This window comes from Terrapene carolina, unplaced genomic scaffold (assembly GCF_002925995.2).
Source record: "Terrapene carolina triunguis isolate 2854851 unplaced genomic scaffold, T_m_triunguis-2.0 Scaffold38, whole genome shotgun sequence".
Lineage (NCBI taxonomy): Eukaryota > Metazoa > Chordata > Testudines > Emydidae > Terrapene > Terrapene triunguis.
Genome location: NW_020664389.1, coordinates 7,403,047 through 7,430,636, shown reverse-complemented (window position 1 = coordinate 7,430,636; position 27,590 = coordinate 7,403,047). Strand labels below are relative to the sequence as shown.

The following is a 27,590-nucleotide window of genomic DNA, read 5'->3' as shown; positions in this document are numbered from 1 at the left end:
TAGGGGTCAGGAGGGCAGTCAGGGGACAGGGAGCGTGGGGGGGGTTGGATAGGGGGTGGGATCCCGGGGGGCAGTTAGGGGCGGGGGGTCCCGGGATCCCCTATCCATCCCACCTCGTATCCAACCTGGGACAGGTGGTCAGGGGACGAGGAGCAGAGGGCAGTTGGATGGGGGTGGGAGTCCCGGGGGGGCTGTCAGGGGGCGGGTGTGTGGATAGGGGTTGGGGCAATCAGGGGACAGGGAGCAGGGGGATTGGATGGAGGGCGGGCATCCCGAGAGGGGGCGGTCAGGGGACAAGGAGTAGGGGGGGATTGGATGGATCGGGAGCTCTGAGGGGGGCAATCGGGGGCAGGAAGTGGGAGGGGGCGGGGGGCAGGCTGTTTGGGGAGGCACAACCTTCCCTACCCGGCCCTCCATACAGTTGCACAACCCTGATGTGGCCCTCGGGCCAAAAAGTTTGCCCACCCCTGCTGTAGAAGAATACTGTGTGATATTCTGTTGTATTATTTGTGAAATTAGGTATGGCGGTGTTATGAAAAATTACCCTTAGCCACAAAGGGGCAGAGTTAGATTGTATGGGCAACCTTACCGTAGTCATTGTTTGATTTCAAGTGATTAATTGTACATTTTTAATGCTTTCTTAACATATTTTTTGAAAGGAATTTCCTAGGCTTTATGATGAAAAAAATAGAAAATAAAAATGTCATAATGTGCAACTATTGGCTAGATGTGATTGGACTGTTCCATGCCATGTGGCTAAGACAATCTGCCGGTGGGAGCAATTCTCCTGCAAATCTTAGGAGCTTCACAGTCCCTATAATGCTAGAGGAGAGCCCCTGCCCTAGTGGAACTTATCCTAGAAGGAGACCTGACAACTACTGCAGGCGGGAGGCTACACTTCTGTACTTCTTAGCAGGCTCACAGCTAGAGACACTTTTGGCTGGTTGGATGAGCTTGGGAAAGGTAGTCTGGGATAGGGGACATTGAAAAACTTGGCGCTGGCCATAGAGAAGTTAGACCAGAGCAGGGTAGTCCAGGAAGGAGAGAACAGATCAGACCCAAGCCATCCTGAAAGGTATGGCAATTGGGGTTGCCTGGAAATAAAATATACCAGATTACAGACCACCTGACAGAAGCCAAACAACAATATGGTGTTTGAGAGCTCCTCAGAATGGGAGGGCTAGCCTCAAGTTGTGTTTGCTAGACATCTTCTCGGTGACCAACATGCCAGAGAGAACCATGTATTTATTTGGAAGTTACAAAGGACTTTATTTTAGCATGACCTCAACAACTATTAGCTCCCAATGAACGTAGTATGTTTGGAAGTGTTTTATTTAGAGTTTATTATTTCAATATTATTCAAGGGTGTTTCTGAATATATGGTTATTAAACATACAAAGCGATCAGTAGTGCTCTTAGTGTCTTGAGGAATTCTTGCTCAGTGTAAGGATTTGCAATCCAATGGTGTAAATTTGCCCAGTATACCCTGCATGTTATTTGCCATATTTTTATTTAATGAAGCCAAATTTTAAGACATAACAGTTATCATGGATACCTGTTGTGAATTAATATAATGTGTCATTGCTTTAATTGCTTCTTTACTTTGCAATGGCTAGTATGAACAGGCTTTTTACTGCATGTCGGCTTCCTTTGTGAGTCTGAGTTGAATCCAAGCATTATTAGAAATCACATCAAAACATTATGCTAATTCTCAATTGATTTTATGATTTAATTCTACTAAACGGTAAGGTATCAAAGAGCTATACATACTCTACATGTTGCAGCATGTGTGGCTGGCGAACAGCTTGTGGAAATGGAAACTACAATATGTCCTGAAGCTAATGAAAAGAACTGTTTTTGCTGAAATCAAATCTCTTGTCAGTATGTCAGATGTAAAGATGTGGAACGTGAGAGTTCTTAAGAGCTAGATTGTGCTATGAGCATGGAGCTTAGAGTCAGGGCTGGTGCATAGCCGCACATCCCTAGGGGAACTGGTGGGAAGCATACTGCTTTGGAAAGCAGAATCCCACCTGGAGTCGCCTTGATGCAGTGAGGGTGGGGAGCAAAAATTTGCAACAGACCTTTAAAAACCAAGCCTCTGCCCACTCCTCATCTGTTCTCACCCATCCCTGCCCCTTTGCAGAGAGGAGCCTAGGATCTCCTACCAGTGCTGTGGCTACTACTCTGCGTGACTCTGCAGGGGTGGAGAAGCTGTGTACACCCTCCTTGCCTCACTGCACAATCATACAAGGCAAGGAAAAGACCTTTCTGTAAATGAATCGTAAGAGATTACTCTGAATCATCCGTGAACAGGAATAAGTCTGATTAAACAATTGTTCATAACTGTTTTCCAACCTGTTCAATGAAGAGTTATGCTGTGGGGTGCAGAATTTGGTCAATGCATTGACAAAGCTATGCCACACCCTGTGCTCCACAGAGAAGCGTGTCCATTTTCATTTAGACTGAGCATAGAGAGAGTAAATTGGGTATAAAACAACCATTCTGGTTTGTCAGCATTTCACACCCTTTCTGTACAGGTGTAAGAGATGGGAGCCAATGGAGGATCAGGCTATCTTCATCTAATTGCACTAGCTGTCCTACAGTTGAGAAGTCCTATTTAGGCCACCCTTTTTAGTTTAGTATTCAGTGGATGAATGTAGAGAACATAAAATATGTACACACACACACGCACGTGTCTCAGAATATCTTTTAAAATAATTCTCAGCATGAATTAGATTCACATTGATTCTCTGCAAAAATATTGGGCCTGACTGATTCATACACTCTGGCTGCTTTGTGCCACTCTGGTGATGAAAACTAGCTGTAAACCTGGCTTCTATCTTTGTATCATACTTATATATCCCCCATTAACACAGTATTTAGTGCCTCATGATCTTGAACATATGTATCCTCACAAAAACCCTCTGAGGAAGGGAAGTGCTACTATCCCCATTTTACAGATGGTGAACTGAGGCACAGAGAGAGTAAGTATGGTATTAAGGCACCTAAAGATGAAGATAGGAATCTAGTGGAACCCAATGTGAGTTGGGCGTCTAGGTGCTTTTGAATATTCCACTAGACATCTATCTTTATCTTTAGGCACCTCAAAACCTTTACAGATCTGGCCTTAAGTGACTTGTCTAAGGTTATACAAAAAGCCCGTAGTGCAGCAGGGAATTAAACTGGGATTTATCACCTCCCCGCTGGTTGAGGTGGGTTTACAATGTTTTGAGTTACCAGAGTGGTGCAAAGCAGCTGAACTAAACTGGCTCAATTTTCAGAGATTTCCTACCCTTCTTTTTATTATCAAGTCATTCAAGCAGAAGTCCTGGATACAGCTGAAGATCATGTGAACAATTAATGATTGACATTACCTTGTGTGCGGACAGGATCTGACATAGGGCTGGGGTCACTCAGACCTTGTGAGTTGATTGCTCTCACCATAAACAGGTAGATTGTATTGGGTCGCAATCCTCTTAAAGTGTAGAGTGTTGTCTTTACATGATTAGCAACTGTTTGCCAGCTATTGCTCACAGATTGGCTGCAATGAAAAAAAAAACAAAAAAAACCCCATGGTTGAAGACTACAGATTAAAGCAAAAAGAAATCATAGAAATATAGAATTGGAAGGGTCCCTGATAGTCCAGTTCCCTGCACCAATGCAGGACTAAGTTTATCTCTGACGGGTGTTTGTCTAACCTGTTCTTAAAAACTTCCACTGACAGAGATTTTACAGTCTCCCTAGGTAATTTGGTCCAGTGCTTAACTATCCTTTCAGTTAGGAAGTTTTTCCTAATGTCTGAATCTCTATTGCTGCAATTTAAGCCCATTACTTCTTATCCTTTCCTCAGTGATTAAGAAGAACAATTCATCACCCTCCTCTTTATAACAAAATTTTACATACTGGGGCGAGAAAGAATTTGTAAAAGTAGTTGGGTTTCATTTCCTTGCCAAGGTTAACCACTGGGGGGTGGGGGGGAGGGTAGCAAGATCAATAAAAAAAAAAAAAGAAACAGTTCTGCTGGTTTTAGTTAATTCATCAAGAGAGTAGACCACATTATGAAACAAAACAATAGTACCATAAAAATATTTCAGCCCAGCTGAAGTGAAAGCCTTTCCTAATATATTATAGCCCACTAAAATAAATACCTGAAAAAGGAACAGATATAGAAAAGTGGAAAAGTAAATTTGAATGATAAATGGGGCCCTCTTGAACAAATGTATAAAAATAATAAACCTGTTAAAAGAATAACTTTCTATACTACAGGGTAAATTATGCCAATAAATTGTCTTGCTAAAAGAATGTGTTCTCCTTGAATTAAATCCATTTGTAAAATTACTATAGACCCTTTCAAAAACACATCTGTAAAAGAAGAAAAATGCATGAATATATTTTCCTGTGCTTAAGTTTTCAGTTGGACTGTCTTATAAACAGCATATAGCATCTTGCATCTGTAATGATCTCAAGTGTGATTGTTCAAAATAACTCCCTTTGAATATATGGTGATTTTTAGAGTCATCGGTGGGATGTCACTGCAGCTTATGTAAAGTCAAATGGGAACTTTTGCTAAGGATAAAGAGAGAATTTCATTTCATAGCTGTCGGTTGTATATTATTCATAAGAAAGTTTTTCTTTCTTTTCCATTTGGGCTTATTAAAGGTAGTCACTATTTTCATATGAGTCAAAAGACATATTGGAAGTTACCATTTTTACGGAAAACAATTATTTGCATATTTTAGAAATGGCACATAGATATTTATGTAGAAGGATGAGTAATCATCACTGTAGCCTTTTGAGTTGTTACTGAACATATTTTAGATGACCATAGACTACCATGCCAACTAAAAGGCAAAATATATTTACTCCTTTTCTTTCATTTTAAGACTCTGATTCAGGAAGGTCCTTAAATATGACCCTAATTTGAAGCACACAAGTAACCCATTGATTTAAGTAACTTGCTGAATTGTGGCCTAAGGGCTGAATCCTGCAAAACACTGTGTGCACCTGTGAGGTGCTCAGCTCCTCAACTCTGATCGACTTCAGACTTGCAGGATCAAGCTCTAAATCAGGGGTCGGCAACGTTTGGCACGCAGCTCGCCAGGGTAAGCACCCTGGCGGGCCGGGCCAGTTTTATTTACCTGCTGACATGGCAGGTTTGGCCGGTCGCGGCCCCCACTGGCCGTGGTTCACCTTCCCGGGCCAATGGGGGCGGCGGGAAGCGGCGTGGGCGAGCGATGTGCTGGCCGCGGCTTCTTGCCGCCCACATTGGCCCGGGACGGTGAACCGCGGCCAGTGGGGGCCGCGATCGGCTGAACCTGCCGCGTCAGTAGGTAAATAAAACTGGCCCGGCCCGCCAGGGTGCTTACCCTGGTGAGCTGCATGCCAAACGTTGCCAACCCCTGCTCTAAATGATCAGATGTTTGTTTTTTAAATGCTATATTTTATTCCATATGGTATACACATACTGGAATTTCAAAAGGTTTTTTTTTTTAGGTTCTGCTTTAAGACCAAACATCCCACCATGTTCAAGGTTTAGGGAATTCTATCATTACCTTTTTTTTAATCTATTTTGCCCAACCCTAATTAAACTACCTCCTCTCAAGCTGTCCAATTTGAATGTCAACAGTCTCATCTGAAACCCTCAGTGATGATCAGGATTAAGAAAAAAGTAACAGATGAGTGAATGCATAGTCAAGCTATACTTCTGCTGACCTGAAGAAAATAGTCTAGTGCTTGTCTAAAAGTTCTATTAAGAAATAAGTGGTTAATAATAAAAAGGAGAAATTCTTGAAGATTAAGAATGAACTCCATGCCATCAAAGAGAAGGCCTTTAGTGAGTTAATTGAATTTGCAGATGTCCACACAGGTACCATCATACCAGGAGCACAGTTAACACTAGGGTTAAAACAAAATTAGAAAGGAAAGAGATTAGAAGTGGAAATTTTCACATACCTAAAAGCCTCAATGATATATGCACTAGCTGGTAAGCTTCCAGGGGTGCCTGGCTGCCAGGACAAGGTGACACTGTTCTTAGTAACATCAGTGACCTGGGGTTTGGATGGTGGCCCAGGAAGGTCATTCAAATCATAATTTTTACTGATTGTTGCTCCACCAGACTCTGTAAGGGGTAAATAAAAAATAGTTAACCTTTATCCTTGACTGCACAATTTGATTTAAAAAAAGGAGAGCAAAGATAAAAAACTATAAAAATAATTTACAATAGTCAGCACAATGGCCCCAATGCTTACTGACCTAACTTAACAATAACAACAGAGAGTCAGGTTTACATTTAGAGGCTTATGTTACTGGATGCTTGGCTGTCGGTCTTTATAGAAACTTTTGCTCATAAAACAAACCAAAGAAAGCAACAACAATAAAAGAAAAAGGAGGGGAGGAGGCAGACAGCCTGATCTACTTTATTTATTTTTTAATAACTGGAATAGATTCACCTAAAATGTCAACACATCAGTCAATAGAAGGCATGAGAAAGCCCCCAATCCTAGAAAAGGATCTCCAATTAGGTAGACTCTTTCATCCCACATGAAGCCCCAGTGACTTCAGTGGGATTCTTCATGGCCATAAGGGCCTTCCTGCATGGAAACAGTTAGTTTGTTGGTACTCCAGTTTAGATATAGCTCTCTAACGTACCTTGATACTAATACAATACAACTGGTTTACTATCAATGGAGATTTAGAGATAATAATACCAAAATCTAAGTCATGTGAAGATATCCAGCCTTTCTACCAAAAATATATTAGTCTCAATCCTGGTTCCCTTCAAAACAGATCTGCTATAATATAGTGAACACAAGCCAAGAGAACAACAAGCCTCTGACATGACTTACCTGTCACCTCTAGCACAGCGCTCCAAGATGTCTCCCCACTTGAACTTGTGGCCACACATGTGTAAGTGCCAGTGTCAGATATCTGGTCATACAAAAATGGTTAAGGGCATTTTTGACAAACCTTTAACATCAGGTGGCACAATCCTCTCAATTTTTTTCTGAATATTTCTTGATGTAAAATAAGAAGGACTTAGCCTACATTGTACATCACTAAAGAACACCAGACATTTCTCAAATAATCATTTAATGGTGGCTTACTTTTAGCGAACTATAATAAGATTACTTGCTCTTAATAGTTTAACTCTGTTTTCTCCCCCCCCGCCCGCCCATTATTCTAATTCTCATATTGTTAATGCCATTGGTACAGGGTATGGGTATTACAGAATGGTTAATTTAAAACATGTCACCAATGTTTTTTTATATATGAAGGAAGATCCAGGTGAATTCCAGTAAAAATATAATATAACTTAGATGTGACTGAAATTATAATTTAAAGTGTGTCTAAATTGTGAAATGGGTACAGATTTCATTTCTCAGAGGAGATTAAGATTCAGTTTCATAATCCCTGCCTTGATTTACAGTTTCCAATCCCAGCAGGGTTGTCTCACCTGCTTTTATTTTTCTGTTGTAGAGGAAGTATTACTATGCAGTTTATCATGTATGGGTCTTTTTAGATGAGACTTTAAAACCAGTCCTGTCTAGTTAGTATGGATATTAAAGTCCTCAGGCATAACATTTTCTAAAGGGTAAGGCTGGGTCAGTGGCCTAGGCCAAATTTCCCTCTTCTCTCTCCACTTTTATGCAGAATGGAGTGAGCTTGTTGATGAGCTGGCAGCTGCCTTCCACACGAGAGGGGTTTCAGTGATGCTGTATGTGCATTTCAGTGGTGCTGTATGTCTGGAGTTTGAGACGTGTTTTGGGATGAAAAAGCATTATATTCAAATAAATGATCCAGATATGCAGAGTTTATTTGGGGAAATTGTTTGTGGTCACATTGACACTATTAGAGTTATTTCCCCCCACTTCTTTTTATTTTTTTCTGTCACACTGACTGATTTCCCCTGATGTTTTGTTATTTCTCATTTTGAAGGCTAAGGGATGCTGTGAATGAGACCTGATGTTTGGTCTGGGGAAATCTACTGAGATCAATGGAATACCGCAGTTGGCCAACAGTGTGTAGTCTACTGAGAAGCCCCCAACCTGCTGTGTGTAAAGCATGTTAGCCTAGAGATGGAAATGGAGTGGGGAAAGTGCTGACTCTGATGATATGAGAGAAGAATTATATTCACTGGGGGAAGGCTGCATTGGAACATCTCAATGGATATAGGACTAAATCCAAAATGGTTTATTGGACTGTAAGGGAATAGTATGTGCGTGCTCTGAACTATATTAAACTGGAACTGAAATCAATGTGCGCATAGCTTGATTTTCCAGATGGCTGTTGAGGCAAATCAGCAAGATGCTCTTTACAATATCTGCTGATATATATTTTAATTGATTTTGAAGTTTATCATGTTTGAATCGTGTTGGCACTTTCTGCTTCTGACATATTATCGCTGCAGTATACTATTGTTATGGACAGGGCACGACAGGTAATTAGTGATGTAACTGTTTAGTAGATTTGTATAAGCAAGGCCTGAATTTTAAAAAGATGCAGCTGCCTTGAGTCAGAAAGGCTCTCTGATAAAAGCTGAAATATTCAAAATGTGAACCAGTTGCTGGGGAAAGACAAAGGCACTTGACGGGAGATAGCCTTATCAGCAGGGAAGGGGAGCAGCAGAGCATTCTCTGCTGTACTGTTTTACTTTGTGTTTTCTGAGCTGTTGGTTGGGAAAAGGTACCTCCTCATTATCTGGTAGTGGAAACTCTTTTTTAAGGCAAAGTTTCTTAAGTGCATTTGAGCATTGCTGTTGCAAAGTGGGGTATGGCACTGGACACTGTGGGTATACTTAGAAGGAAAATACTATGTAGGGGGGAGGGAGAGCTCAGTGGTTTGAGCTAAACCCAGGGTTGTGAATTCAATCCTTGAGGGGGCCACTTAGGGATCTGGGGCAAAATCAGTACTTGGTCCTGCTAGTGAAGGCAGGGAGCTGGACTCAATGACCTTTCAGGGTCCCTTCCAGTTTTATGAGATAGGTATATCTCCATATAAAGAATACTCAGGGTATTCCACTTCTTCCAGGCCATGAAATCAACTAGCAGATTATGAACAGATTACATGTGTACCTAGTGAATTTCATATCTGCATGACAATATTGTTTGCCTTTTAATCTTTTGTGCTATTAAAACACACAAAAAAGGAGAGAAATCAGACAGTCAATGGCAATTCATTGTTTTTCAGCGTCCCATACCATGGGAGATAGGTGATCCATGTGGGAGGACAGATCATGCCACTGGCAGAGAGACTAAAACCTAACCTCTACATCAGAGGAGGGAAAACTACAGGTCACATCCGGCCCACGGGACCCTCCTGTCCGGCCCCTGAGGTCCTGGCCCGGGAGGCGAAGCCCGGCCTCTCTCCTGCTGTTCCCCCTCCCCCGCAGCCTCAGCTTGCCGTGCCGCCAGCGCAATGCTCTGGGTGCCGGAGCTCTTGCAGAGCCGTGGCCTGTCCCGGTGCTCTGGGCAGCGTGGCCGTAGCGCCGCCAGCCACTGGTGCTCCAGGCAGTGTGGTAAGGGGGCAGGGAGAAGGGGGAGTTGGAGAGAGGGTAGGGAAGTTCGGGGTGGTGGTCAGGGGCGGGGGTGTGGATGGGGGCAGGGCGGTCAGAGGGCGGGGAACAGGGGGGTTGAATGGGGGCAGGGGTCCTGGGGGAGCAGCCAGGAGGGGGGGTTAGCTGGGGCGGCGGGGGCCGGTCAGGGGTAGGGGTTCTGGGGACAGGGAGGGGTGGATGGGGCAGCGGTCCCAGGGGGCTGTCAGAGAATGGGGGGGTTGGATGGGGCAGGAGTCCCGGGGGGCCGTCAGGGGTTGAGAAGCAGAGGGGGTCGGAGAAGCAGTGGGGGCCGGGCCATGCCTGGCTGTTTGGGGAGGCACAGCCTCCCCTAACCGGCCCTCCATACAATTTCAGAAACCCGATGTGGCCCTCAGGCTACAAAGTTTGCCCACCCCTGCTCTACATAGTTTGTGGATCAGCCACCCCCTCCCAATGACTGCGGCCAACTGGCTGCTTTTAAGGACATGAAGAGAGACAACTGAAAATCTGAATATATGGATGGATTATGATCGTCATTAAGCACTTTCCCTGGTTAGCACTGGGTTTCTGGGCATGCTATGAATAATAAGTAAGCAGCTTTTTTGGAGCAGAGAAGGAATTTTCCTGTCACCATTGACCTGGGTATGGAATTTTTTTTCACTTCCTTACAGCAACCGGGATACTTGGCACATAGGGGAACTGTGTAGATTCACGTTCAAGATTTATCACAACTTTGGCCTGGGGTCCAGTGTGGTTGCTATGGAGCATGGGCAAGGTGGTGTAGGGGCTCCAGAGTAAATGTCAGCATTGAGCTAAGAAGAAGGACCATACTCATTAGATGTACTTCAATGAGCTACTTTGACATATACATTGAACCCTTGTATGCAATAAGGGCAGTGACAATTATTTTGGTAAGATGCTAAAATCCCTATTGGTTGGTTATTGTGAAGGGGATCTAATTGTAGTCTGCCCTGAGATTGGTCCTGTCTAAATGACTTCAGTTTGGACCTCCACTGGACTCTTTGTTGATGTGGTAGCCTTAACGGAAGACTTAAACCTTCCAGTTTACATTAATTCATAACAGTTGCAGCTTCCCATTTAAACTAGGGCTGTCAAGCGATTAAAAAAATTAATCACGATTAATCGCGCTGTTAAATAATAATAAAATACCATTTATTTAAATATTTTTGGATGTTTTCTACATTTTCAAATATATTGATTTCAACTACAACACAGAATAAAAAGTGTACAGTACTCACTTTATATTTATTTTTGATTAAAAATATTTGCACTGTAAAAAAACAAAAGAAATAGTATTTTTCAATACCCACATTACAAGTACTGTAGTGCAATCTCTTTATCATGAAAGTTGAACTTACAAATGTAGAATTATGTACCAAAAAAACTGCATTCAAAAATAAAACAATGTAAAGTTTAGAGCCTACAAGTCTACTCAGTCCTGCTTCTTGTTCAGCCAATCGCTCAGACAAACAAGTTTATTTACATTGGCAGGAGAAAATGCTGCCCACTTCTTGTTTACAATGTCACCTGAAAGTGAGAAAAGGCATCCGCATGGCACTGTCGTTGCCGAGGTTGCAAGATATTTATGTGCCAGATGCGCTAAAGATTCATATGTCCCTTCATGTCAACCACCATTCCAGAGGACATGCGTCCATTCTGATGATGGGTTCTGCTTGATAATGATCCAAAACAGTGCGGACCAACACATGTTCATTTTCATCATCATGACTCAGATGCCACCAGCAGAAGGTGGATTTTCTTTTTTGGTGCTTCAGGTTCTGTAGTTTCCGCATTGAAGTGTTGCTCTTTTAAGACATCTGAAAACATGCGCCACACGTCGTCCATCTCAGATTTTGGAAGACATTTCAGATTCTTAAACCTTGGGTCAAGTGCTGTATCTATCTTTAGAAATCTCACATTGGTACCTTCTTTGTGTTTTGTCAAATCTGCAGTGAAAGTGTTCTTAAATCTAACATGTGCTGGGTCATCATCCGAGACTACAATAACATGAAATATATGGCAGAATGGGGGTAAAACAGACCAGGAGACATACAATTCTCCCCCAAGGAGTTCAGACATAAATTTAATTAACACATAATTTTTTTAACGAGCATCATCAGCATGGAAGCATGTCCTCTGGAATGGTGGTTGAAGCATAAAGGGACATACAAATATTTATCATAGTTGGCACGTAAATACCTTGCAATGCCGGCTACAAAAGTGCCATGCGAACACCTGTTCTCACTTTCAGATGGAATTGTAAATAAGAAGTGGGCAGCATTATCTCCTGTAAATGTAAACAAACTTGTTTGTCTTAGCAGTTGGCGGAACAAGAAGTAGGACTCAGTGGACTTGTATGCTCTAAAGTTTTACACTCTTTTGTTTTTGAGTGCAGTTATATAACAAAAAAAATCTACATTTGTAAGTTGCACTTTCACAATAAAGAGATTGCACTACAGCACTTGTATGAGGTGAATTGAAAAATACTATTTATTTTGTTTATCATTTTTAGAGTGCAAATATTTGTAATCAATAATAATAATATAAAGTGAGCACTGTACACTTTGTATTCTGTGCGGTAATTCAAGTAAATATATTTGAAAATGTAGAAAAACATCCAAAATATTTAATAAATTTCTATTGGGATTCTATTGTTCAACAGTGCAATTAAAACTGTGATTAATCACGATAAAATTTTTTAATCACGATCAATTTTTTTTAGTTAATTGCATGAGTTAACTGCAATTAATCTACAACCCTAGTTTAAACCAATGTATGGTGTTGAGTCTTTCTTCCCAGTGTGTCTGATTCAAATAATGCATGTTACTGCATTGAGAAGGTTTAAGGAGTATCTTTCTGAGCCTTAAAGGAAAATGGGTATTAAAGAATGAGCCACTCAAGGATCAATAAAAGCTCCATGTCTTTTAAAGTCACACTTAATGCCGGATTTTCCTTTCCACTGCCAGTGTATTTCTTTTCTCCTTTAGAGATCATGTGCCTCTAACAAAGACATTAATGTGCTGGCACGATTCAACAAGTATTTTACTGTTTGCATAACCGCATGCAGGCAGGCATCCCATGAGCTTCTGCCTCATGGACACTCCACAGAAGTCCATCATCAATGCTCTGAAAGTTTGTTTGAAATCACCAAGCTCCCACCTTTAATTGCTGCTTTCTAACACTACTGGGGAAACTTGACTATTCAACCGCACTGTTTAATCCAGCTCTACAGTAAAAATGCATTAACCTTCATGGCCCAAGCCCGCCTTTAGCCCAGAGAGGGAGGATAAATTGTTTACTCAAGGAAAGCTAGCATAAATTTTTTAATAAATTCCATTTTGTTCCAAGGAGGTTAACAATTCATTTACGATCACTGATGAGATGTTGGCAGAAAACTAAACGGCTGCTCATTTCTTGTTCTTTACAGTTCTGCAGATTATCTTGATAAAACTAAGTACAAGCATTAGTGCTGATGAAATTAAATATTTCCTAAAATTGTTTTTAAACAACTAATGTATAATATAACTATATTTACCTTTCTGCACCATACGTATTACATATTTGGATATCTATAATGAGTATCTCTATACTTTATACATAAATACATACATCTATACAAAGGTTGTCATTAGCAAGATAACATTTACTAACAAGGTACTGCAGATTTTGTTTGTACTCTAAATAAGACATAATAGTGTTATCTCAGATATCAATGTGTTAAATTATTGGTAAATTTTGCCTTTTGAATGGCAACCACTCTGTGAGAGTATAGTTATATCAAAGAATCAGTCCTCTATCCGTGATCTGCACAGCAGCACAAAGCAGCCAGAAAGCTACTTTAAATGAGCGACTGAGGATTACCCCATGCCACCTGGCTCCTGTCACTTCCCACAGAGGGCATTACCCGAGTGGGGAAGGGACAGGTTGGAGCACACAGTACATGCTGGGACCACTGCAAGTGGCATAACTTAGATCCGCCACATGTATCTGATTCCAGAATTGAGCCTGTGTATGCACACAAAACTACACTTTGTCTCTTCATTCAGGATTATTTATTTTGTTTTATTTTTGCTTTCTTATAAAGCCTTGTACCCAGCTAATAACCAGCAGATTTTGAACACAGGCCTCCTTTATTTAAGAAAGGAGTGCCAATGACTTCCATGTGACAATCTGCATGTGTAAGGAGCACAGGCATGACTACAGGCTACAGGAATGGACCCAATTATATAAGAAAATGGCCTATTAATTAAATTCTAAATCCCCTTTGGAAAATAAACATGCTTCAAATATATGGTGTTTTTATTTTATTTTATTTTAGCTAAAAAGTCATTTAAAATGTTTGACGAGAGGCGATCAAGGGAACCAGAATTTCATTTCAGATCAAATTTCACATTGACAACTTTTCATTTTGTCTCTTCTCCCTATCTGAATTCCACCCTTCTAAAATTCAGGGCATCTGATTTTCAGATACCTCAAAACCACACTGGCTAGACAGTGTTCCATGCCCTGTGCCAAAGAGGGATGAAATATTGCCCTAACCAAGCAGCAGGGGAAACACCAACACACATAGGACAGAACCAGCGTAGCCAGCTCCAGGGTATCTCCCTCTCCCAGGCCCTCCTGTAATGGATCTGGTAAGGGAGGGAGTAGCCAAAGCCCTAGGCTACAGTCTAGGAATCCCTGGCTGCAGTAACAGCTCCAGGGAGACAATTATCAGCTGGAACAAATGAGGCTGCTCAGACTTGCAACTTTGAATGAACTGGCATCCAGCCTCAGGATCAAATGAGATGGAGATGGTGACTAGTCCCCCCTCCAATCTCCTGCATCGAGTGAAGCTCGACCAGCCCCTACTGCTGGGTAATATGTTCTAACACATTTTGTCTGTATCCTAATGTGTTACCTGAACCCTCTACAGCAACGTTAAATCATATCTCCCTTTTTCATTTCTCTGGCAGAGAATTTTGCTCAATGAAAGCTTGTTGTTGAAAGACATTATTCTAAATGGAGGGACACATGTCAACTTTGAAGATAAGGATGCCTAACTGTTGATGGGGGCTCCTCACCAGCTCAGTAACGACCCAGTCCCAACAAAGATTCATTCGTATTAGTACTTACCCGTAGACTTTTAATCTGCAAGGTCCCCTGCTCCTGTATTGATGTTCTAGGATCTCTGCCCAGGAATGTGAATCCTTCCTTTAACCAACTAATAACAGGAAGTGGGTCGCCAGTGGCCTTACACTTCAACAAAGCTGTCCCATCTACTGCCAACGTCTGATTGGCTGGACCTTGGAGAATGATGGGTGGAGGCCTATCTGTCAAAACTAAATGAAAACACAACAATTACTGAACCTCTCTACTTTTAAAAATCATGTTTAGCAGTTAGTATCTGGTATAACAGAATATAGATTTTAAGAAAATCGTATATGATATCCAGGGAGTCGAAAATGCTAATTTCTGCAATGCTCATTATGCATTCATGCACCAACAACTGAGATGATTGACACATTTAAAAGGGTTGTGCTTAGTTACAATGAAATGGTACCTAGATGTGAGTTTGCTATTAACAAACACTGAAAGATTATCACACTTATTTGAGTAAAGGTATGTCTACACTGCAATATTTTATAGCCCTGCAGCCTGAGCCCTGCAAGCAGGAGTCACCAGACACAGGCCAGCCGCGGTTGGTTTTTATTGCAGTGTAGGCGTTGCTTAAGATTAGCTAATAGGTAAGGCCCTTGTTCAGGAAAGCACTCAAGCACATGCATAGGTGCTGACTACATGGGTGCTCCGAGGCTAGAACACCCATGGAAAAAAACTAGTGGGTGCTCAACATTCGCCAGCAACATCCCCCCCATCAGTTCCTCCCCCTCCCTCCCAGTGCCTCCCACCTGCAGCAATCACCTGTTCAGCAGTGGGCAGGAGGCACTGCGGGGTTGGGGGGCGGAGTGAGGGTGGGGGCACTCAGGAGAGGGGGTGGAGTGGGGGCAGGAAGAGGCGGGGCAGGGCAGAGCAGGGATGGGAAGAGGTGAGGCGGGGTGAGGGCTTAGTGGAAAGGGTGGAATGAGGGCAGGGCCTGGGGTGGAGCAGGGGGTCGAGCACACCCTGGCAACTCAGAAAGATGGTGCGTATGGCAGCAGCGCCTTTTGGCTTAAAGTGGTTTCTATCGTAATATCGGGTTTACATTTTGATTCAATGGCTCTCAGCACCCCACTATACAAATTGTTCCAGCACCCTAGAGCACATGCTTAAGTTTAAGCAGGTGTTTCAATCTCATTGGTGTCAAAGTTAAGCATATGTTTAAATGCTTTCCTGAAAACAGATGGTCTCCTGAATCAGGGCCTTAGATAAAAGCCAAGACAGTTGTCTACCAACCATAACGGTGAGTTAAAAGTGTGCATTTGATCATGTTTCCCATTCATGTTCAATGTGCAAATGTTCATCATTAGGAAATAATATCTAACAATAACACAAAATCTTTCCCTAACTGAGCTAACTGATTGCATCATGTTCTTCAGTGAGGAACAGTTCAGATTTAATCAAGCTGTCTGTTTACCTATCAAATCATGTTATCACCTTTTGAAACCATGAACTCTGTTATTATTCTATTATTTTACAGTTGCATGCTTAAAATAGTTCATAAAAGATTCTTAACTAGTGAGTGCCTAGCTGCATCTGAGCCTTATTCTGCTACCAGTGAGATATCGTGAAGATGAGATAAATGCTCATGTTAAATTTTCTTGCAAGAAAATTTTTTCATAAATAATTCTGATGTTGAACCTATTCCATGCCATCTGTGAAGGAGAAAAACATAGCTTTGTTGTTTCTATAAGACTTGTTTATGGAGAGAGAGAGAGAGTAAAATAAACAAGGGGCTGGATTCTTCATTAATGGAAATGGAGTTATACCATCATAACACCAGTCTAGCAGAATTGAGAAACAGTTCTCAGATGTTTAGCTTCCATACTGTTATAACTTTAAATCTCTGAATAGTATGTTTGGCATCTGAATGAAAATATTCTGATAAATAGGATTAGCTCCTGAGCTAGTGTTGGTTCGCATACCTCAACTGATGTCAATTGAGTTACATCAGTTTACTCTAGCTGAGGATCTGGCCCAATGTATTTAGTATACATACAGGCCTTTGAATGAAACCAAAATAAATTGAAGTGTGTCTTAAAGAAATGTGGCTTGCATTGTGTTGAACTGTTCAAGACATGAGCCCACAGCATTGTCAAGGCTCCAAAGTGCTTTCGACATACTGTTTAATATATAGGAAAGAGGAGGGCTGATGTAAGCATCTGTTTTTTTATTCAAAATGTTTCTTTTTGGAACTGTAACATCGCAACCACCCTAAAACCTTCTCTTAATCTGGGAAATAAGGCTGATGAATCTACTTGCTGTAATAATACCTTGGGTTGTGATTTCAACAAACTTATTGTAACTGAAAATTTAAAGTGTGCATTGAAAACTAATTTAGAATATTTGTCACAGGAAATGAAAACTGCCTTGGAAATTCTGAAATACCATACACTGAATTCAGCTATTAAACAGGAACCAGTAGGACACAAGAAAAACACAATGGGATGTATTTTCACCTCAAAGCACATGTTTACATCTCATTAGGGTTAAGCACAGTTACACACAACTGTTGAAGAGAGAGTACTGCCCCGTCATTTTAAGACATAAAAACTCAATCTCAATTTTATGCTGTAATTAAAGAAACATGTGTATGGCCCATCAAAGTACTATACCTACAGCAAAAATATATTCAGGTGACAACTAGGCCACATAAGTTTTCATTTACATTTAATGCAGATCAATGAGTTTTCAGTTTTCTAGGTGAGTAGGTATAGATTAAAAGAATGAAAACATATAATTGCTTAGGTTGAGAACTATACGTCTTTAGTTATTTGTAGCAACTCATTGCCTTGTTTTATGGGTAGCAATATAGGTATTTTAAAAGCTTATTGTTTTTTAGATATTGCTCTTTGGCATCTAATTAGTTTTTTTACTGCCCAAATGAGTAGCTCATAATCTTTTAAATGGGTTTGATCAATAAAGTAATTGAAAGTCTCCTAGCCAGAAGGAATCTTCATTTTCAAGGGTGTTATGGGTGAAAGACTACTACAGGTTTCCATGACACTAAGGCTAAAGGTTAAATGAACACTTAGGATTTCCAGTGATCTGTGAACAACTGTATTGTCTTCACTTCTATGACTTGTAAATCTTCTGTAAAATGTTTCTAAATTCTCCTGTTTTTGTCAGTTATTTAAATATATAAACAGGTATAGGTCTCTCAGTGAATCAGGAACCAACACTTGAGCAGCACTTTGGAAAGATGTTTGTATATGTATGAGGGTCTATCTATCTCAAAGATGGACAAATACGGTAAAAAGTCCATGAATGGTTGCTCTAATTTTTAGGTGAATTTGTTTTGTCCAAGCACAAACCCTTTTGTGTTCATTTTCTACAAACGTGTATGATTGAGCTATACTGGTATGAATATTCATGAAAAGTGAACTTCAATGTGCACACATTCAGGAAAACTGAATTTAAAAATGAGTATCTGCAAGCATTCACATACGCATGTAATCTAGTGATGAAAACAAGATCATGTGCCTTATCTGACCAGTCACAACTAAGCAATACAACTTGAATTTCAAGTAGAGAGAGCTGGATACTCACAGAGAACTATTTGTGACTAATCCATAGAGTAAAAAAACATACACAGTGGCCAAAAAGATCAATCAATAAATATGAATAATGAATTGATTAGAGGAAATTGAAATTTACTTCTGAATATTCTGTGCACAAAAAAGAGGCTAAATTTATGGAATAAATTACTAATTGTGAATTATTCTTTCTATATCACTCAGACACACAGTTAAATGGAAGCTTTTAGTTTATTTGCATGACCTGCTGTTATAAGACTGTGAGCTGGATGCTTACCTTTGCTTTTGAAAGATTGCAAAGACTGTCTGATTTTTAAAAAAAATTATGTTACTTTTCCAGATGTGAGTTAGACTCTGGATTTATGTGATGATCTTTCAAGATAGTACAAGATTTGAATTTCAAATATATTGAAAGCTCTCAGCACAGTCCATAATCAGCAAAATTATCACTCAACTCAGCACATTTCATCACAGCAAGTAATTTTTTCTCATAGGAACACTTGAGTTAAAAATATTTCCAGTGAAGACGTCTAAGTGCAAAAATGTAACAACTGAAACACTGCTATATATGGTATAATTAAGCACTTGTTTTTCTGCACATGACATATGTTTTCATTCTGTATTGGAATTTCAATTGAATCCAAATTACTCTGGGATCAAACAAAAATGTGTTCAAAATGAAAATGATGGCTTGCCACTATTATTAAATCATTAACCAAACAGAAAAATTCTGGGCTATGAAGTAAAACTGAAATCACCAGCCAAAAACTGGAAAGCTAATGCTTAAATATATGGCTAATATTTGAAATGTTTATATTTTAATATATTTTTAAACCCTGAAATTAGATTTCTCTACTTATAAAAACATTAACTTCTATAACCTATACTCAGCATGAGCTGACAAAGATTATTTAGATATTTATGCTTAATTCCCTAACTAAAGGCAGTGTCAAAAGTTATCTATGATACAGTAGTACCTTTATTTATACAATCACAATTGCAAAATACTCTTTTTGCACATTCTTCATGACCTTCATCCACCCCTCAACTCAATAATGAATTCATATTTCTATAAAATAATCTTGTATTATATTACAGTGAGTATCCTGACTTTCAGGTTCTGGGAGATATTTGAAGAATGCAGGTTTTTCATTCCTTTAGTCATACAGGCACCATTGAATGCTTTCTTAAGGAATGGAGAATGCTAAGTACCTTTGAATGTAATTAGTTTAAGCTGAGTTTGCTTTTTGCCATGGACACCTTAATGAGCTTTTTCTGTTGACTGGCTGCATAAACTGATGCAGATGCAGAAGAGGTCAATTATGATTTCTTTTTTCATACAGAGAAATAAATAAAGATTAAGAAGGACCAGAGGCCTTGTCTGTCTAAAGGAAGAATTTCTCATCACTGATATCCTTGAACCTGACTTGCTCCTTTCAGCCCCTGTTGCAGTAAATCTCTGCAGCAACAGCAGGTGCAACCATTAACAGCTCAATGTCCTATCAGCCAATGTTTGTATGTTCTATTTATTCCAATCACAGCCATGGCATTGAATCAGACAGCGTCGTGGACAGATATTAAAAAATACTGCCTTTCCATTAATTTTAAATGACCTTTTAATCTACATGTAAATTTGAATTGTATGAAAATGCATCATTTTGTCATAGAGAGTAAGAGAAAGAGAAGACTTAAAGAGGTCACAGAGCGAAGGTTAGGCTTTAATCTCCAAGAAACTACTTTAAGGAAATGCAGTGCGTGCTTGTAAAGATGCAAGGATAAGGAAGAAATTATCTTTCCTTGTCATAAAAATATAGACGGCTTTTGGAAAACAACAGAAAAAAAAGGCATCAAATTCATGCTCAAACCTCTATAACGTGTGTCTGAACCTCTCTACCTGTCACTCGCGATGAATATGCTTTTGTGAAAAGCCAGATTATTCAGAATTAGACATCTTTTCAAACTTTCATGATGTAGGCAGGTCTCTGAGGGAGCTGTAATAGTGGATCTGTGCATGTAACAACAGTTTTAACAGCAAAAATTCGTCAAAGTCTGTCAGGAGATATTTAATGAGTCAGTTAAGATAGGGAATAATAAGGCCTGGGAATGTGATGACCTGCTAGGCAAATAGGAATTTCAGCTCCATTTTCTCTAGTAATATAAAGGCATTATTCTGCCCTAGATCCATGAACAGAACTCATACTGATGTTAACAGGATTCATGGGCTCAAATGAAAGGAGATACATGTGCTATGTAGGAAAGAATGCATTTAAGGTATTTTCCTAAAACAAAATGTGGAAATGACTAGCGACAAATCACACTGTGTTGTAGTATTTGTCAATCTGTCGGATTCCCATCACTGCAGTATCTGAGCGCATCACACATATTAATTATCCTTAAAACACTCCTGTGAGGGTAAGGAAGTATTTGAGATTTGGAGATTTGAGACACAGAGAAACTAAGGGCCAGGGTCCTCAGTTGATGTGCTCAGACATAGCTCCCTAGATTTAAATGGAGTTATTCCAATTTTCATGAGATGACGATATGTCTCAAAGTGACTTCCCTAAGGTAACACAAGAAGTCTGTTGTGGAGCTGGGAATTGAACCGAATTTTCCTGAGTTGCTATTCAGTGCTTTACTACAAAACCATCCATTGCTCATTCTGGATTAGAATACGGGCATCTTAGATTTCAGTTCCACTGTATTGAACACTGTCCCTTAACACAAATTATATTTTGAACTGGTGTATCCCTCCCTTTTCACTGATTGTTTTAAAGAGGTACAAAATTTCATATAATATGCAAACCTGTATTCCATGTTTTTGTGTTCATGGAGAAAACTCTGCACCGAGGTCCTTTTTGCATTATTCATAATTTGTAGAATCCTATATGTTTGCCAATATGAATTACATGATCTGACATGTCTATATTTACAAATTATATTTTAATTCTTCGGTGGTATTGGTTAAAAAAAACAAACAATAGAAATCCTGATTTCTCACCATCAGTAACTTCCAGTTGAGCTTTTGCTAAAATGCTCCCAGCAACCGTCAGCGCCTGACAGATGTAGTAGCCTGCATCAGATCGTTGAATGTTGGAAATAGTGAGGTCGCCTGTTGGTGATACTGAATACCTACTGTTGGGTTGGAGAGGCTGGTTTGGAAAGAGTAGATTCTGTGGAGACAATTCAAATCACATCAGTGCAAATACAAGAATATTGCTTTTCCCTCAGTCGAGGGCACAATAATTTTCTTTACAAGCATTATGTATAAACACAAATAAAAAAACACTACTGTTTATATAGTATCATAGGTGTGCATAGGGCTTTACAGACACATAATAAGCTAATGTTCCCTGCCTGGAGAAGCTTGAAGTTTAAATTAGACACAGCACTATTGAGAAATGATGACAGACAATTGTGTTGCCAGTAGGGGTTGAGCTTTGGAAGAAGTTTCAACAAATACATGTGGGTGATTTGTTTCATATGTATCTCATTAGTTCTGAATTTGTTTCATATGTACCTTGATAACTCTGAACTTTATTTTAATAACATACATTTCTGGGTGTTACATCAGGAGCAGCTAACACTAGAGTGCACATTAGAAAGCTACCTAAAAGGAATGAATTATGAGTAGTGATCTGAAAGAGCAGAGTGAGATTGTTTGGCAATGAATACTGTTCCTGGCAAAGGGGGCAGCGTGAACAAGGTATAGAAGCAGAAGTGGCAGGAGGACACAAAAGGATCATAAAGAAAGAGGGGTTGGCAGAGCATGGTAGGTGAAAGGAGGAGTAGAAGGAAATTAAAACTGAGACATAGACAAGAGGCAGACAGTGTGGAACCTTGAAGGTGAGGACAAGGAGTATAAATTTAATGTGAAAATTGGCAAGGAGATGATAGTTTTGAGGAGGGGGTGGCACACTTAGATTGGGGGTGGGTTATTTTAGCCGAAGCCCTTTTAATGGACTGGAGGGAGAGAGATGAGAACTGGGGAAAATAGAGTGGAGGAGATTCAGTAATCAATGCAAAAAGATAATTGAGGCAGGAACCAGGGCTTTAGCGGCTGGGGGCAAATTTTCCAGGGAAAAGTGATAACATTTGACAGTGGCTTTGATGCGAGGAAAGAAGGGTTGAGAAGAGTGAGAGACAGCACTTGGGGAAAGACAGGTTAGTGAAAGTGACGGAGGGGGATGAAAAAGGGGAATAGGGGAGAGGGTTTAGGAGTTATGATGAGACGTTAGTACTTAAAGGAGGAAAACTGCCTGAATTAACTAATTCCATAAGAGTTATGGCACGATGATTTATCGATTTATGAACCAGCTTAAATAAAACAAGCACTGAACCAACCCCCATAAAAATATTACAATTGTTAATACCAGTGACGTACCCAAACACTGCAGCAACACTACTGTAAGCTATTGATCAGTACTCTAGGGCAGTGGGTCTCACACTTATTTGATCGTGCCCCTCCTTTGTGTCTATAGTTGCTTATGTTCTCCCCCTGCCCCTCATAAGTATATATACCGCTGTCCAGCTCTGAAGGGAGAGTGGAAACCAGCGGCTGCTGGCTGGGCACTCAGCTGTATAGGTAGTGCTGTGCGGGCAGCAGCTCAGAAGTGACGGTGACAATGTGATTTTTCAATATCACTTTTCACAGCAGACTTAGCACCCCATTACCACCCTTACTTCTGTGCTGCTGCTGCCACCCCAGTGCTGATAGCTGGAGTCCCGCCGCTACCAGGTGAGGGATGTGGATGGGAAGGAGAGCCGGAGCCAGCTAGTGCTTGGGATCCAGCTGTCACCCCGGGGGTTGTGCAGTGGGGCTCCGGCTGTCCTCTGTATCCTATCCCCCCACCTCCTGGATGTGTATGACCCTTTTGCACAAGCCCCAGCCACCTGGGACTGACAGCCAGAGCTCTTAAAAGAAAAAATAGCGCACAGCTCAGGCCTCCCCTTGCTTGACACATTCCCATGCCTCCTTTGGGAGGCCCGCTCCATAGTTTGAAAAGCACTACTTTAGGATAAGGTAGTTTTGTTTGGCTTTCTAATAATGGGAGTTTGGAAAAGTTCAGTTAAGATTTCAAAGTTTGCCTAATTTATGCAGGATGGGATTTTTAAAAGCGCTGAGTGTTGACTAAAACTGTTCCAAATGGAGCTAATGGGAATTTTACCATTGACTTCCATGCGAGCTAATGGGAATTTTACCATTGACTTCCATGCGAGCAAAGTTAGGCTAATGCTGAGTAGTTTTGGAAAAAATCACACCTCCTACCTGACATGGCTTTGTTGGCAATGTAGATTCAACTGTGCCAACAGAAGAGTGCTTCTGTCGGCTTAGCTAATGTCATTCAGAGAGGTGGTGTAACAATGCCAGCAGAACTCTTTCTGCCGGCTTATACTGTGTCTACATTAGGGGGGCTCTGCTGGAATAGCTATACTGGTCAAGGATCTGTAGTGTAAGCAAGCACTGAATGAAGAATGAGCATAAAAGCCCACTTGTGTGAGAATTTTGATGTGGCAGAGTTTTGCAGCCACTCATCACCCATCTTGAGGATTTGTAGATGGCATCACAAGGTAGTACAAATCGGGGTTTATAATCATTTTCACTGTTGCATTCAAAATATTAATTTCTGATTATGTGACCATCCTTTTTTGATTCTTCAGCATGGGCCAGATTCTGAGGGGCCTTGGGCCCCAGTGAATTCTACACTTCAGTGGGAATTGATGAGGCTCAGCACCCTTCAGGATCAGACCCCATGGATTATAAATTGCCATAAATTGACCGCAGAGGTAAATTTAAAAGAATTTAAAATAAAGTAAGTGGATTCAATTAAACTGTTCGCCCATTCAGGCCTAATGGTGACATGCTGGGCCACAGAGGGCCACAGTCATCCCTGGCATAACTCCACTGACTTCAATGGCTTTATGTCCATTGATTGTAATGGAGTTACACCAGGGATTAATTTTGCCCACAGTGTTTAGGAACTAGAGACTAGTAAGAGTAAATTCACTGCCTTAAGCTGCTGCATTTCATTGGAGTGCTGCTGTCAAGCTTTAGGGGAAAAGGCTACCAAATACAAAGGACCAGCTGCTGATGCACAAGTTGGCACAAGGATCGTTCCAGAGGGAACTATTCCCCTTCCTTCCAGCTGGCTGTGCTTAGTGAAACAGGATGGAGGAACAGGTCCAGGATGAAGATTTCCCTGTAATCACTGGAATGGGCTAGCTTGACTAGCTCTACACAATATTACAATAAACACGAACAGCAGCATTGCAAGGAAGATAGTTTCTTGACTAAGGGTATGTCTACGGTGCAATTAAAAACCTGTGTCTGGCCCGACCGTGCCAGCTGACTCAGGCCTGCTAGGCTCAGGCTAAGAGGCTGTTTAATTGCAGGCTGGAGCCTGGGCTCTAGGAACTTGCAAGGTGCAAGAGTCCCAGATCTCGGGCTGCAGGCCGAACCTGAACGACTACACCACAATTAAACAGCCCCTTAGCCTGAGCCTTTGGAGCCTGAGTCAGCTGGCATGGGCCGACCACAGGATTTTAAATGCAGTGTAGACATTCTCTAGGAGACAAAGAAAGCATTGCAAGTCCAAATGACAAGGAGTAAATACTCAGAGATACAGTGTCCCCATACTCTGCATGTTAACCTTAGGTGTGGCCAAATTATTGTACTCTTCATTTCGATGATAAAATATAGTAAGTGGAGACTCTGCTATTTAATGGAACAATGTCTTACTTCAAAGCCTGGAAAGTTTATATTAGGATGGTAGCATTAACCTGGTTAACCTGTGTTGTTTCATTGTTGCTCAATTAAGAACATGTGGGTATAATGAATCACATTGAGCTATGTTTCAAGGTTTGATTATAAACATCAAGATATCAATTTTTATGTTGCCTTTATTTGCCAAAAAAGAACATTCTAACCCTATGGGATCTGGTTCTCAATATTGTAATTAATTTTCCAGGTTTGTAATTAAACAGCTTCAACATGGTACAATCAGTAGGTAATAACATTCAATTAAAGACAGAAGACACATTTTCACCTTAAAATGTTTTTACCCTTGAAGTGATACCAATGGAAGAGGATAAAATAGAGTATTAACACTTTTCAATTACACTAAATGACTTTAATCCTGCAAATGATGCCCTACTTTAATTAGAAGCTCTTCTCTTTATTACAACATGATGGATGTCCACTTTATTAGATTCAAGCGTGACACTATAAGCCCACTTTACATAAACATTACCATGTTATTAAAACCCTCTACAAGAAGGGTTTTTGAAATGTTTGCTAGCACATCAGCACTTCCTGGTTTAATTTCAAAATGCTATTATATTTTCCTCCTGGAACAATTTGCTCCTTAGTGAGGTCCACAATACTGCACTTTGCAAGAATCAGAACCACGTATTTGATGGTTAGATCTGAGCCTCCTTACACGTTGCATAATCAGATGAATAAAATTGAGTGAAGAATCAACTTAAACAACTTAACAATTGCACAAGTATGTACTCCTGTAGCTGCACAACCCCAGAGAACATAGGGTATTGAGTCTGGTCTTGATCCTGTGATTGGACCTTTGTGCCCCATGCAGCGTTCCATTAATTTCATTGTGGCTCCGTGTGGGTGCACCTTTGCACAGGTCCGAGGCTCCACTCATGTAGATCTTCTGACTGCAGGACTGGGGCCTCAAATAATATGTGCAGTAATAAAGATGTCTGTGGACACCTTGGTGCACAGCCATACCAGCCCACATTCTAACATTCTAAGAAGATGAGCTTTTATACAGGATGCAGACTTTCTCCATTCTTAACTTACTTTCTTGTTATAAAGGCACAGTTAGATGGTGCAGAGCAGACTCCTCAGCAGACACCTGAGGAATAGTGACTAAGCTGATGGGACTTCAATGAGGTCAGGTGGTGGCAGCTCAAGGTGGGACTAGACAAGCAGCTTTAACAGGCCCAGACACACATCTGCAGAGAACACTGGGCTACTAATATTCACAGACCCAAACCAAGAGCGAGTTTTGTTGTGGGTGGAGTGATGTGATCAGAGAACTCTTGCCTAAGGCTACTGGGTATTCACTGAGAGTGGTGGGAAAGATTTGAATGGATTACTGCAGGTTTCCTGATTGCTTTAATCTTTATTTGAATATTACTGGATTGCTGCATTTTCCAAGAATTTACGTCCCTATAAAAATAATGCCTTGTCTACATTGGTGGCAGCATGTAGGACAAGTGTAGCTACACGCCACAGTGAAAAACAGGCTGCATCCACACTATAGTGTGCTTCCCTGTGGTGGGGAAAGGCTCCAGCAATGAGTAGGCAGTGGGACAGTATAGATGGGGGAGGCACTGATTGGGCGTGAAGAGAACTGCGTAGGGTACATACCCTAGGGTTCTGGCATGTCTTTACTTGCCTAGGCCATGCCTTGCCATCTACACTGCTATTTATACCCAGGCTAGGTGGGAGAGCAGTGTACGTACTGTACATGCTGCCATAAGTGTAGACATAACCTGAGTGCTTGGGGGTGGTGGTGGTGATGAAGTTCTGCCTCCTTAGGGCAACTGGAAGAGTTATTTTTAAGAGTTATTTTTCCCAGAATTCTAGGTGGGGGCTAAAGTCAATTTTAATATTCTCCAAAAGGGACTCTTGACATTTTGAATCTGGCCCTTCTAACTACCATTAACCACCTGGCAGAAGGGTTACATATGAAAATATATCCAGTTGACTCCAGGAGAAAAATTATATTAACATCCAGGGCTACAGTCTCTATTTAGATCTAGGCCATTTGTACAATTCAGGTGCCACAAAGGGCAAGTAACTATCCAGAAATGGGCAGCAGAGAATTCCACCAGTGCAATGCATCTCACATGGATGTAACAATAGCCAGCTCCCTGATGCTCTCCTCTCCTGCCCTTAGCAGAGCTCATGTGCAGGAGAGAATCTGGGCCATGGTTTGCAACATCCAAACTTTACCCACCAAAAGGAAAACCATCCAGACAGTGAGACAGCCTGTCTTCTGAAATAACTAGTCTTGGCAAAGCAACAACATTGAAAATTTACACAAAGATTTATCTGTGACAGCATCACATTCAAATCTAAAGCTAAGGAAATCAGTATTGGCCCAGGGTGGTGTCAGAAACTCAGTCATTAAAATGACACTAAATTCCCAGGGGAAATTTTTCCAAAATGAGCCTCAGAAATTGTGCATGCCAGTTTTATGGAGACAAACAGCTGCATGCTCAAAACCTGCATTTGCATGCACTGTGGCACACGTCAGTGCAAATCAGGCAGTTAGATCTATAACTACCTGATTATGACAACACAGGTGCCCTGTTGTAATTACTGCCCCTGATTGGCTAAG

At 40.8% G+C, this 27,590-nt stretch overlaps 1 protein-coding gene across 1 annotated transcript in view; it reads right to left on the bottom strand.

Annotated features, from left to right (window-relative positions):
• ROBO2 (roundabout guidance receptor 2) overlaps nt 1-27,590 on the bottom strand; it is a 632,658-nt gene that overhangs the window by 113,703 nt on the left and 491,365 nt on the right. The window contains exons 9-13 of the mRNA XM_029911756.1: nt 21,224-21,395; nt 14,669-14,874; nt 6,846-6,927; nt 5,953-6,118; nt 3,375-3,541 (exon numbers count right to left, since the gene is read on the bottom strand). Coding sequence (XP_029767616.1) covers nt 3,375-3,541; nt 5,953-6,118; nt 6,846-6,927; nt 14,669-14,874; nt 21,224-21,395 — 793 coding nt within the window. The remainder of the gene's footprint in view (nt 1-3,374; nt 3,542-5,952; nt 6,119-6,845; nt 6,928-14,668; nt 14,875-21,223; nt 21,396-27,590) is intronic.